This window comes from Rhynchophorus ferrugineus, unplaced genomic scaffold, assembly GCF_030347505.1.
Source record: "Rhynchophorus ferrugineus isolate W39M unplaced genomic scaffold, kcgeb_rfMv2 rfM4, whole genome shotgun sequence".
Lineage (NCBI taxonomy): Eukaryota > Metazoa > Arthropoda > Insecta > Coleoptera > Curculionidae > Rhynchophorus > Rhynchophorus ferrugineus.
The window spans coordinates 34,042,949-34,056,057 of NW_027472583.1; the positions used below are offsets into that span (position 1 = coordinate 34,042,949).

At 34.1% G+C, this 13,109-nt stretch overlaps 1 protein-coding gene across 4 annotated transcripts in view; it reads right to left on the minus strand.

Annotated features, from left to right (window-relative positions):
• Hr39 (Nuclear hormone receptor FTZ-F1 beta) overlaps window positions 1-13,109 on the minus strand; it is a 59,363-nt gene that overhangs the window by 4,115 nt on the left and 42,139 nt on the right. For all 4 annotated transcript variants that reach the window (XM_076401976.1, XM_076401978.1, XM_076401977.1 and 1 more), the window contains exons 3-6: window positions 1,761-2,167; window positions 1,482-1,699; window positions 1,178-1,420; window positions 13-203 (exon numbers count right to left, since the gene is read on the minus strand). In XM_076401976.1, the coding sequence (XP_076258091.1) occupies window positions 13-203; window positions 1,178-1,420; window positions 1,482-1,699; window positions 1,761-2,064 (956 nt within the window). In that variant the 5' untranslated portion in view covers window positions 2,065-2,167. The remainder of the gene's footprint in view (window positions 1-12; window positions 204-1,177; window positions 1,421-1,481; window positions 1,700-1,760; window positions 2,168-13,109) is intronic.

Below are 13,109 nucleotides of genomic sequence, written 5' to 3' on the forward strand. Positions count from 1 at the left end.
CTATTCCCATACCTTGAGATACCGGGTTGGGCGGGCAGAGCCGTGTGTAATAAACCAGTCTTGTCATCAGTTTCCTCGCAAACCCCGCCCCCTGGGTCATGCTCATACTGCGATTGGACGGAGGGTGTGTCCTCAGGCAAGTTACGATAAAGCACGCCGTGATGCAACGGGCTACCGAGTAACGAGTTATGGATATGACGACCCTACGTATAAAAATGTTATTGTTGGGCGTGGCCTATTACAAAAGGGTGTATATTTTTTATGTTCGACTTAACTTCGTTGAATGGTTGTAATAGTAGTATAACAATTCCTGCCACTGTTTATGTATCCTATTTAAATAATTTTTAAACCAACAGTTCTAATTTATTTTTATTTTTTGTCCACCTTAACATATGTTCCTTGGTAATTGTTTACAAACATAAAAAACACAGTCTCTTTTTTAACAGTGGTTCATTATATTATTTTCATATTTTATAGCCACCGATTGTCGGTTTTTTCTCTTTGATTTTTGTTACCGTATTAATAATTGAGACCACTTTTTTTTAATCTCTTCTTTTACGCCGTACAGCCGGCCGACATTCCGCTGTTTGTCGGTCGGAGTATACCGCACCCACCGGTATGCAAAGTAGGACCGGACAAAAAAATCGCAACAGCCTTGCGTCTAAAGAACGCGCGCGCCTTTGCTAGGCCGTTGTGACAGTCTTTTGTTCCTCGTTTTTTTACTTCTTTTGTTTTTCGCGTCGGCAGCTTTCCGCCAAGCGATGACATCCGTGACATGACGGCGCGTGTTTTACTGGTTGCGGTCGTCCTTTATCCAAGGGTGATACTATATGATTTTTTTTATAGAGATATTTTAATTATACAAAAGTTGCGTTACAGTAGAGCTTTAGTGGGAAATTATATTCCCTATCGATCATTCGACTTCTTCGTATATATTGTGATAATCATCCTATTATGTATAAATCTGAAATGTATCGGATTTAATTATAAGTAGGATTTCGCCAAGGCGATATTATCCCTCCATAGTTTTTTGCATAGTTAATGATTGATAAGATAGTAATGGCTGGTCACAAATCGAACATATATTTTGTGTCAATGATAATGAAGTGATAGAGGTAAAATAATCATTTTTTGATTAGACGGAAAGAGAAATGTATATTTTTATATCATACTGTACCTGAATTGGGCTATGGGTTGGTGAAAATTGTTGAGTGGGTGATACAGAAACGGATACGCTGGAATAGCTACAGCAGCTCGAGTGGGACGCATCTGAATTGTTCCTACTCAGATTCGGCGTCAGATTGACGTGTCTCTGCGTCAAAGGACTCTGGTTTGGTGAACTGAAGACTGAGTAGCCGGAATGGATGGCGGAATCTGGACTTGGAGTGGGTGGCACATTCAAGGCCTTATGGACTAGATCCTGTAACCCGAAAGACATATAATTTTGTTGCGGTTATTAAACCACACTTTTAAGGTCTTACCTTGTGGCTTATTAAGGGCACTCCTGTGCCGGGGTGCCTTTGATTTAGTAAGGGCGAGTTTGAGGGTGTGCTATGCAACGAGTAACTGCTAACAGGCGGTTGCTTCAGCCGTAATACCGGGCTATCTTTTAGATCTAAGGTCGAGCTATGTTTCGAGGCAGACACTGATAGGTTTTCAGGTAAATGTGCCGACGCGCTACTTTCATCAACGCACATTCCTGCAAAAAAAAAAACGGTTTGTAGATACCCAAACTCTTCGGATACCCTCGGCGAGCTCACCGTCACGTTCTCCATCGCTCAACTCCCCCTCCCAGCTCATCGGTCGGGGAAGTTCCTCTCCTTTGTTCTTCTTGCTGCGCATGTTCACTGCCTGGAACTCGATACGGGCCAATTCCGCATCGGGACCATCTACGTCATTGCCCACTCCGTTCGTCAACGATACGGCGGAGGGGTGGGGCGCGCTTCGCGTCCTGGGCGGCTCGGTCACGCCCCCCGAGGCGTTTATGAGGGGTCCAGGCTGTGCACCGTACTCCATGTTGATGGGAGTGACTGACACGTTGGGCGGGCGCATCTCTGCCGACATGGCTTCGCGCCGCGCTCTTATTACCGTGGATCAGCTGGCCACGGGCGAATTGGGCGTGGTGCTGGGCGGTGCATCGCTGAACAAAGGTGGGGCACTACTCGAACTGAAAATCAAACACGAGAAATGTATTATTAGAAACGTATGATAACCTAATACACAATTTTATCAGCTGGGCCGGAAAATATTCTCAATTTAAACTATTTTCTCGACACTTTAATTATGTTTTTGATAAACCCACGTAAACTCAAGTGAAATCTGATTCGTATACAAATGCAATGACGCTTTCGTTTAGTTGGGAGAATATGCATTTTTATGAGAGAGTATTCAAAATAACAGTGAACTCACGTCACCAAGATGTATAATGTATAACCTATTGCCTCTAATTTTTGGTACGTCCGAACATGTAATCGATAATTCGCCCGATTGTCAAATGTCTGCAAATTTCTTTAAAACATTAGTGATAATAATTAGAGCCTGTAAAACGGCAAACGTTGCTTAGGCGCTTTGCTTGTTTTGATGTAATGTTAGAATAAACTATATTTGATAATATTACTTCTGCTTCATTATTTTATTTAGATTAAAATGTTGTTATATATTAAAGCCAAAATGAACTAAAACTAACATTTAATGAGACGTGCGTTCGCTGTTTTGTTTAACGGACTATATTTTTATTTTTGTTTCAAAAAAAGTCCTGTGCTCAAATTGTTTTTCCCTCTCGAATGTAAAGAGAAAAATGGCAAAGTTACAATTACTCTATTTAAAATAAATTTAAGCTTTAAAGAATAGAATGGTGTAATAAATGGTTGATGTCAATGATGGATAATGTCACTGTCAATGGTATCAACTTAGCGCTTCCTTGATTAAGTATTTGAAAATGTTTTTCAAGTTTTATGCTAGGAACCTTTTTGAATAAAACCAGGTGGTCCTATCCAGTACCAAATGGGATTTTGCTGATATTATTTTAATTTAGGGATTTTTGTGGGAGACAGAGACCCTAAAGTACTACTGGTATTGCCGTTTTTCAGCTACCTACCGCGCATGGTGACAGGGTAGGGATCTATTCCGCGGATTTGCACGTTGTAAGCTGGACAGGAAGAACATCACACTGAGCATATTCGTGAAGCTTTTCACGAATGGGGTGCCTGACTCGAGATGGGTGTTTTTTGGATTCGAGCGTGTGGAGTAGTTCAAGTTGTCTCTCATAGACGTACTTGTATCCAACCTGTGTTCCATAGAAGCAGACTGGCCGAACTAGCCTTTTATACAGGGTTTCTTTCTGCGGCATTTGCTTTTTCTGTAGAGTAGTAGAAATAGGATGCTGTCCATGCCATTGCCTTTGCAGATGGTGTGCTGGATTTGGGATGACCACTTGAACCTGCGGTCAAAATGTACACCCATATATCGGTATGGCTTTCTGGAGTCCAAAGTCAATTATAAGGGTTTTCCCACGTATTAAATAAACTAGAAGATAGGCAGCGATAATAAAACGTTGTCAGAATTTTTGTCATTAATTTGATAAAAGTGCCGATGTAATAAAAACGGTATTTCAGGATATAACTATAAAAATTTTCTAAACATAACTAACAATTTAACTAATCTATATATCTGACATCCAGAACAAGTATTTTCTACAGTTATAAATCAATGCATAACTATTAATAGATACAAGTTGTCAACATATTTAGTATATGCGACGAAATTAATAAAAAACAAGATAATTTTTGGTATTTCTTCATTAAGACAATGCACCAGTTAATATGTGCAGTGGCTAACATCAATCATGATCAATATAAGTAAAGTAAATCATATTTTTCACAGTTAACTTGTTCGGAATATATTTTATTTTTAAAGTTTCAAAAATGTCAACTCATGATCAGGTTTATAATAGTGATAAATAGGACATATCTATGGGACATACGCCTAACACTGAAGAGAGAACAACTTGTTGAAGTTAGACCACCCAACTCATACAAGTCAACTATACATTTAACAAAATTAGCTAAACTGTCTAAATGTTATTTTGTATAAAAAAATTATATATTTATATAAAATGTTTGATGTTTTAGTGCAACCCCATATTTGCAGCCCATAGGTCTGAATTGGATTTATGATTAGCTGATAATCTCTTTGATTTTAGGGTAAGTCGAATGTATCTTCCGACAAACCATTACAAACATTACTTAATTTTGAGTCTAATCTGGTCTGCTTTTTGTCTAACATGATGTCTTTAATTTAGCCTACCATCGAGATGTATGACGAGGTATTTAGCTGATTCTGATTTAGGAATCGGGCATTCGTCAAGTAATATAATTAGGTTTTTGTCATTTCGCCGCAACGCAAAATTAACATGGACATATTTTGAGTTATTAAGCTATATTTTCCAATCTCTAATCCATTTGTAGATCTTGTTGACTGCTACTTCTAAATTTTCTATAGGCCTGATAATTATATTGTCGGTAAATATTGTAAGGACTGTTTTTTTGTTATTGGGATATCAGCAGTGAAGAGCAGGTATAGGAGAGATCACAAGACACTACCACGGGGATCTCCAACCGAAATAGATTTAACCGTTGAGAATGTTCCTTTCTCAAATAATTTTGTGATCGCAAGTAGCAGTGAAATAGGCCTGTAAGATCCAATTTGTTCTGCTGGTGTTTGTCAGATTTTTGAAGCATAATTATTCGAGGAACTTCCAAATACGGGGAGCCTTTTGAGGATTGAGGTTGCTGACAATTTCTGTAGCAATTTCCATTGGAGAAATCAGATATACAGCTGCATCAGGCTGATAAACAGAATTCCTATCTATTGTATATTCTATATCATTAGGTTGGAATACGTTAGGTAAATGCTCTGCCAATAATTCAGCTTTTTCATCACACAGCGTCGAACCCATTCATTTCGATAATTTTTAAAAGGCAGTAATATAATAATTGATCTTTATTCTTCTAGCTTTTCGTCTTTCTTTTATCAATTCCCTAATTTCAAGGAAGTAATCTACCTCATGTTCTGATTTGTTTCTTGATGTTGGGTTAGCTTTTTTGCAGCAGACCGAATTTGTTCAATTATATTTCGAGTTTGCTTCTCAAGATCGTCTATACCTTTGAGTCTTACGTTTAAACTGATTTGTTCCTGCATTATAAGTCTAAATGTATCCCAGTTGGTAAGATTAGACTTCTATGTTTTTTTTTTAAAGAAATATCGTGCTTAGTTTTAAAAATACTGGAGCGTGATCAGATGGTTTGCGTAAGATCCCGAATTTTATTTGATTTGATGCCTTTCGAAATGTAAAAATTCAGTAGGCAGTTTGTTGCAGTCGGTGGGCCAGTAAGTGGGTTCGCGCCCTGAATGATAATTGTAATTCGTAATATTAATTGTTGCTAGTAATTAATTTCCTTTTCCAGGTGTTATTAATCGTAAACCCCAAGCTGAGTGTTTAACATTACAGTAATCTCCAATAATAGACCTTGTGCCTAATTTTAAAAATAAATTCTCTGTATTGTGTTATTTTATATTTTGATGGACAGTAGAGCTATATACAGTATGTTTATTTCAGCAAAATTCTTTTCCATACTATCGTATCTTATATTTCTTCTTTTTCTAATCGTAATCTCGTTCTGTTGGAAATGCTGTATATTTTGTTTTATAATTAGAGTGTCCAGTAGGCATCATAACCACGTATTTGATGATTTTTTTTTGATAAAAATGAGTCTGTGATGTGACAGCTATATCTAAGTGTTTTGTTCTCTGAAATAGTGCTAGTACCTGCACTCGCCCGATGATTTAGCCCGTTTGCGTTCCTCGTTATGATTCTAAAGAGCGAATTACTAATTTTTGTTTTTCATTGTCTTGTTTTGGGGTTTTTCCAATTTGTCTACCCTGTTTGCTAACTAACTGAAATTGTGTCGCATTTCAGTCTGATTTTAGAAAATGATAAAAATACATTCCTGGTCCTAACATAAAAACCGCGTTTTATTATTCAAATAACTAATGTTCTTAGACCAATAATAAAAGTGTTATTTCATGCCTGGTTAAGCAAATATGCAAAATTCCTGTTATACGTAAATATTGGAAAGGCCATAGCCGAGATACCGACGCTGGACCGATATATGGTTGTCAGGTGTGAGTCAGGGAACCTATATTAGTCCATTTGATTCCATTTTTTTTTTCATTCAATCGTAGTTTGCCTTGGACTGTGCGCTAGAAAAATCAGCCGCCTAAGATTGCGAAAAGAGGGACCTCAGCGTCGTAGTGTGAAGGTGGCATTCCTAGCGTTCAGATACCGTTTTTTTCTCCTTCTCTTTCATTCTGGCGAACGTTATAACTCGACCGCACGGAGATCTCGTTTAAAATTTCTTATTTGTTCGTTTACAACATCTTATTGCTGCTTGTTCACCGTGGGCATATTCGTAAAGAAAATAATCGATTTTAGTGTGCCTTTTTGCCCGTTAGTTCTTTATGTAATTAAAATTAACACCAATTGAGATGATCACAGTAATCGACAATCACGAATAAGGTTAATCAGTTGGACACCAATCAGAGGTAATTAAATTAGTGTTCAGTGATGGATGCAATAGGGATATCGGAAGCGAGAGTACCGGGAGTAATGGAATTTCGCTCGGTGAAAGCTTATATGCCCTACAAATAAATAAACTCCGGAATGGAATACGTCTAAAGAAAGCGACCAGGAATAGCAGGATACATTAGTCCACAACATCTCCGGATTTGGCGCATGCGCGTATTGGCTCCATTTAATTTTAAAATAGAGGAATTAAACAGGAAAATAGGTTCAGGAGGTAAATAAAAATGGTAAAATTTTGGAAATAACACATTTTATTTAAAAAAGTATTAAATAAAACGAAATAATAAAAATATAAATAATATATGTCCAGCTATTCTATTTTTATAAAAACATAATATTACACATCATCGTTTTTTATAAATAAAAATAGCCAATTTTGATAAGTAATTGATTGAATTTTGAAACTATATATAAGGAGGGATATAAACACTGAAAATTTTATTTAAAAAATTATTGAATAAAATGAAATAATAACAATAATTTCTATATGCTTCCCTATTTTTATAAAAACACCATATTTAAATTAATTTACATATTTGAACAATTAACAAAAACTACAAGAACCATATAAAAATAATGTTTATTTATAATATAGACCCTAAAAAAGTCCAAAATCGTTTAAATCAAACACAGTCAATATAGTTAAAACCAAATGAAAAAGCCACCACTATATACGAAAGCAGTAAAATCTTCCTAAAAATCTCCAAATATTATGGCTACTACTATTCTTGATCCACAAATCCCATTAATGAATTGACTACCTCGAGCTATCGATTAACATATTGTACACTTATTAGCCTAGAATGAATGGATTATCGTACTTTTAAGCTCAAAGACATCTCAGTCAATACATAATTATTCTTACAAAACAATAATTTATTTACCTATACTCTTATATAATAATGCGTTGTATTTTCCTTGTCACTAGATCATTAGGATGTCGTTGATAGTTTGTAGTTGATAGTTGATGAGTTTTATATTTTGTTTATTTGATCCAAGTCTACTTTTGTTAGCAAATTTAATTATTTCAAAGTATGTACACTGTTCTTACACCTTAACAAAATGATGTCTAATTTCTTCTTCTCCGATGCTCTGAATTTCACATTCTTCAACTTTTACCCTCAACAAATTCTAGCAACATCTTAGCTATACAATAAAATTTAAATAATTATTAAAATATATTATGTTTAAAATAAATAATCTAATTATTACCAGTTACTACAGCTTTTGCTACTATTCTTGATGGACAAACCTCATTAACGACTTGACTACTTCCAACACAACAAGAATCACTTTCTTCTCTGTTCTTGTTATCATTAAATTTTGGCGTATGTTCGTTCAAAATGATGTGTTATAAATTTGGCAGCTAAAATTCCCACTATAAATAAAATGGAACCTTACATTCTGCACTTACTCTTTTGTTCTTCCATATAAAAAAATTAAAAGCAATGTATGTTAGACCACCAAGTATAACACAACAATTTAATTATTACTACTATAGAATTATTAATGTAACACAAAATCTAAATATTCTAGATTTTTTTGTTGTTTTGATCTGATCGACTGAATCGACTGATCGACTGAAGGAGAATATAGTTTATTCTTTTCTATGGTTTATTCTATGCAGGAGAGGCGCATGGCCAAATCAGGATAGATTAACGAAAGCCATAGATTGCCGGCTTCGTTGGCGCAAGGATATACTTTATGTTTGTGATTGTACTAGGAATGCAGAAAAAATATCGATATATCCATATTTTCTGAAAAAAATATCTATATTTTTGGTCAATATTATTTTGCCCTATCTGAGAAATTTAACAGATGATAAACAAACTGATTACTCACTCTGGAAAGCCACCAAATATCTAAAGCGCTCATATCTACATAGTCCACCTATAAGAGACCTATGTGGGAATTGGGCACGTGACAATCACCAAAAAGCAGAAGCATTTGCTGAATATCTAAAAAAAACTTTCAAACCAAACGAAATTAATATTGAACATAATTTGCTGGACATAGAAGCTGAAAATTCCATGATTGAATTAGTCACGTCGAAAGTGTTAACCAAATTTATTAAAACTGAAATTAACCAAAACTGAAATTAAAAGGAAATTACCAGGCTACGATTTAATAGCAGGAGAATTACTGCAAAAACTACCAAGAAAGGGAATTATAAAACTCACTAACTTAATGAATACAGCATTTAAATAAAAACATGTCCTAGGCATTTGGAGGATGGCGGAAATTATAATGATCCCAAAACCTGGAAAGTTACCAAACGAAATAAAAGCCTATAGACCTATATCACTGCTGCCAGTAATATCTAAGGTTATTGAAAAACTGCTGTTGAAAAGAATAAAACCGATCATAGAGAGAAAAAACCTAATACCAACACACCAGTTTGGGTTTATTAACAAGCATTGAACAATAAAAAAGCTAAAGCAGGTGTACCACAAGGAAGTGTACTGGGACCAATGCTTCAATCTACTCTACACTTGTGATATACCACAAATGGAGAATATTACGATGGCTACATGTGCTGATGATACTGTGATTATAGCTGTCGGAGACAATAGCGAAGAAGCCTCACGAAAATTACAACAGGCAAGTGACAATATAAATAATTGTACACATGCTTGGAAAATAAGAATTAAGAAAGTAAATCTGTACATGTGCATTTCACCTATAAACCGACCGTACAAGCACCAATAACATCAAATAATACTATGATTCCATATAGCAACAACGCTAAATATCTCGGAATGAATCTAGATGCAAAACTTCGCTGGAAGGAACATATCAAGAAGAAAAGAAAAGAACTGGAATTGAAATATAGCAAAATGTATGGCTAATTGCTATTATATAAGCAAATATTGAGAGCTATACGGACATACGGAGTTCAATTTGGGGATGCCCTGCAAAGAGCAACATAAATAAAATACTAATTTTTCAGAATAAAGTCCTGAGAGGTATTGTGGGTGCACCCAAATACTATAGGACTGATTACCTACATCGAGACCTTCAGATACCCAGAGTCAGTCAAGAAATCAAGAGAATTGCAAGGGGGCATGAGGAAAGACTCCATTGTCATGAAAATATTGAAATATTGCAGCTTTTGGATACCACCAGAACAGGATACAGACTCAAAATAATCAGACCATCTGATCTTGTGTAGTGTTATGTAGTGAGGTGCATATATTAAAAAATTCAACAGTGACATGTATAAACATTATTTCACCAGAGACTGAGATAGGGCCAATGGGTCCTCCTAGTTATATACCTAGATTTAAGTTATCATAAAGACAAATTGTAGGTTAGAGGGAAACGACTAGAAACAATGTATTAATTAAATAATAAAAAAATTATTTTGCCAAAAAATATTTTTTTATTATTATTTAATTAATATTTTATTAGCCGATATTTTTCGATATTTTTTCAGAATAAATTAAATATTATTTTTAACAATCCTTTAATTTGTTAATTTTACTGGTACTTAATTAAAAAATATATAAATTTTTAACAAATTTAGAAATAAATAATATTTTTTAGGCTATTTTTGTCGGTTCTTAAACATATCGATATTTTTTTGGTCGATATATCGATATTTTTTTAAATATCGATATTTTTTTAAATATCGATATTTTTTTTGGTGGCCAACACCCCTAGATTGTACTACTAAATGTCTCTAGGCAACAGTGGTAGGCTTAAGGCCGAGGACCGTGGTTCAGAGCCCGCGTCAAACTGTAGGTCCAGTCCAGATAAACCTTCGTTTGTGAAAAGGGGACCTCAAAATATTTAAAAAAAAAGATGAGCTATCTGTAATTTTGAAATTCCAGAATATTAAGTACAAAATGATAGCTTGATGTAAATAAATTTACCAGCAGGAAAAAGTATGACAGTACTGTTATAAAAGTTCTGTTAGTAAAGATTGAATAGCGGGATAAATAAATAAAGAACGATGCAATATTGTAAAATATATGATGCAAAATGTGAGTAAAGAGATTATTTTTTATCAAATAAGTCAGGATTTTTAGAAAAATTTGTGTAATAAAAGATAAAAATTATATTAACACATAAATGACGAAATGAATGTGTAGGTAAAATGAAACTACCTATATAATTGGCCTAGATGGAATACTTGGGAGAAATAGAATAAATTATGAATTATTAACAGAAATTTGGTAAATATTTTAAACTGCTGATAAAAATGAAGATGTTTATATTAATATATAAATTGTGTTATATTAGTATATAAAAACAATTACTAGAATAAAATATGTATGTAAAATATATCACAATTTATTGTATGAACCTGACATTAATTATTTCAGTTTCAGTTAAGTTTTCAGTTCATTTAATGATTACAAATACATTACTTTAATATATTTTCTGTATAGTAAAAAAATAAAATGTCTAATTGTGTTCATTATTGTTTTAATTAATATACAAATAGGTATTACTTCATTTAATATTCGATGTTTTTGTTTATACTTATGATAGTTTTCTTATTATGTTCAGTGGGGTAAACATATTAATAGTTTGTTGATTATAAAAACTTAATGGAGAATAGTTTTAATTAAATGCCATTAAATAAGATTAGTGAGTGTTAATTCTTGAGACATCATTTTAAAATTATTCTCTTTGCTCTATTATGAGAGAAATATGATTAATAGAACAACCACTAGTATATATTATGAATATATTACCACGATGAGCAAAAAAAGGTATCCATATCAAGAATGTATATCGATTTCTTGAAAAAATATGGTTTTATATATTAAAAGAAGTGTAGCTATATGTATGTATAGATGCTGTAGATATGTTGATATTTTTTAACTGACTTCGAAAAAGGAGGAGGTTCTATGTTCGGCTCTATATTCTTTATTATTATCAATTATGGGCCGATTTTCAAAATAATTTTTTTATTCGAAAGAGTGCACTTCAAAGGTGGTCCCATTGGAATCAAGTTAGGATCTGATAGGAGGAAGGGGAGAAAACCGAGGGAAAACCTCAAGACACGTACAATGTTTTCACATATTTTTTATCTAAAATAATCAGATATTTGGGTATAATGTTATTGCTGAACTGATGTGACGAAAAAGTTGTTCAGTATAAAAGCCGTTCGCTTTTTAAGCACTAACTACATCAAACTATATCATATGAGAAGTCGTAGAAACATGTAAAGTTCACAGGCGAAGGTCGCGGGTTCGATTCTCAACAGAGCAGCAACTTTCTTTTTTCTAGTTTAGTTGGAACATTTGTCAAATCACCTAGAGTAGGTAGAGGGCCCCAGTGCCTGAAACATGCCTCATTTGCAATCATTGTTTCTTTATTCCTATTTTTTTTTATACGGGTCGTACTTTTATTTGGACTATCTATTGTAATACTTGATAAAATAACTGCGTAATTTATTGAGAAAATCTCTAACACTAAAAAGACAAAAATAAAATATTTTTACGAAAAAAATTGAACCGACTTCAAAAAATAAATAAAGAACTCACCAAAATGTTAAAAATAATCAAACTTAGACTTTTAACAAAAAAAGTTTTAAAATAAAATATGTACGTAATAATCACGGTAATAACTAAATAAAAATCAGTTTGAAGTCGGTACAGAGACCTCAAAGAATACAAAAATAATAATATAAGGAACAAAACAAATCTAATTAAATAATTATTTGGGCACGGTACCTACTTCAAACTGATTTTTATTTAGTTATTACGATTATTACGTACATATTATATTTTAAAACTTTTTACGTAGTACGTCTACAAATAACGAGAGATGAGAAGATCGAAAATTAAAAAGAGAGGTTGGGAAAAAGTAAAACTAGAATCCTACTGAAATGGTGTGATACACTGATTATAGCGACCCTCCAACTATAGTCGTTGGGGGTCAGATCTGGAGAATACGGTGGATGAGGAAGCAATTCGAAGCCCAATTCATGGATTTTTGCCATCGTTTTCACTGACTTGTGACACGGTGCATTGTCTTGGTGAAGCAGCACTTTCTTTTTCTTCAAATGCGGCCATTTTTCGGCGGTTTCGTCCTTCAAACGGTCCATTAATGCTATGTAATAGTCGCTGTTGATGGTCCTTCTTTTTTCAAGGTAGTCAATGCAAATTATTCCATGCGCATTCCAAAATACAGACGCCACAACCTTGCCAGCAGACTGTTGCGCTTTCCCACGCTTTGGAGCGGGTTTATCGCGTGCAATCTACTCGGATAACTGCCAATTGTACTTTGGAGTGAAATGATGGAGCAATGTTTCATCCATTGTCACATATCGACGCAAAAACTCGTATTTATTACGCTTGATCATCTTCAAATACTGCTCCGAATCATTAACTCGTCGTTGTTTTTGGTTAATAGCTCGCGCGGTACCCACTTTGCACAAACCTTTCTCATACCGAAATATTCGTGAATGATATGATGTACAGGTTCAGCTTAGTAACCTATAAAATTGTCA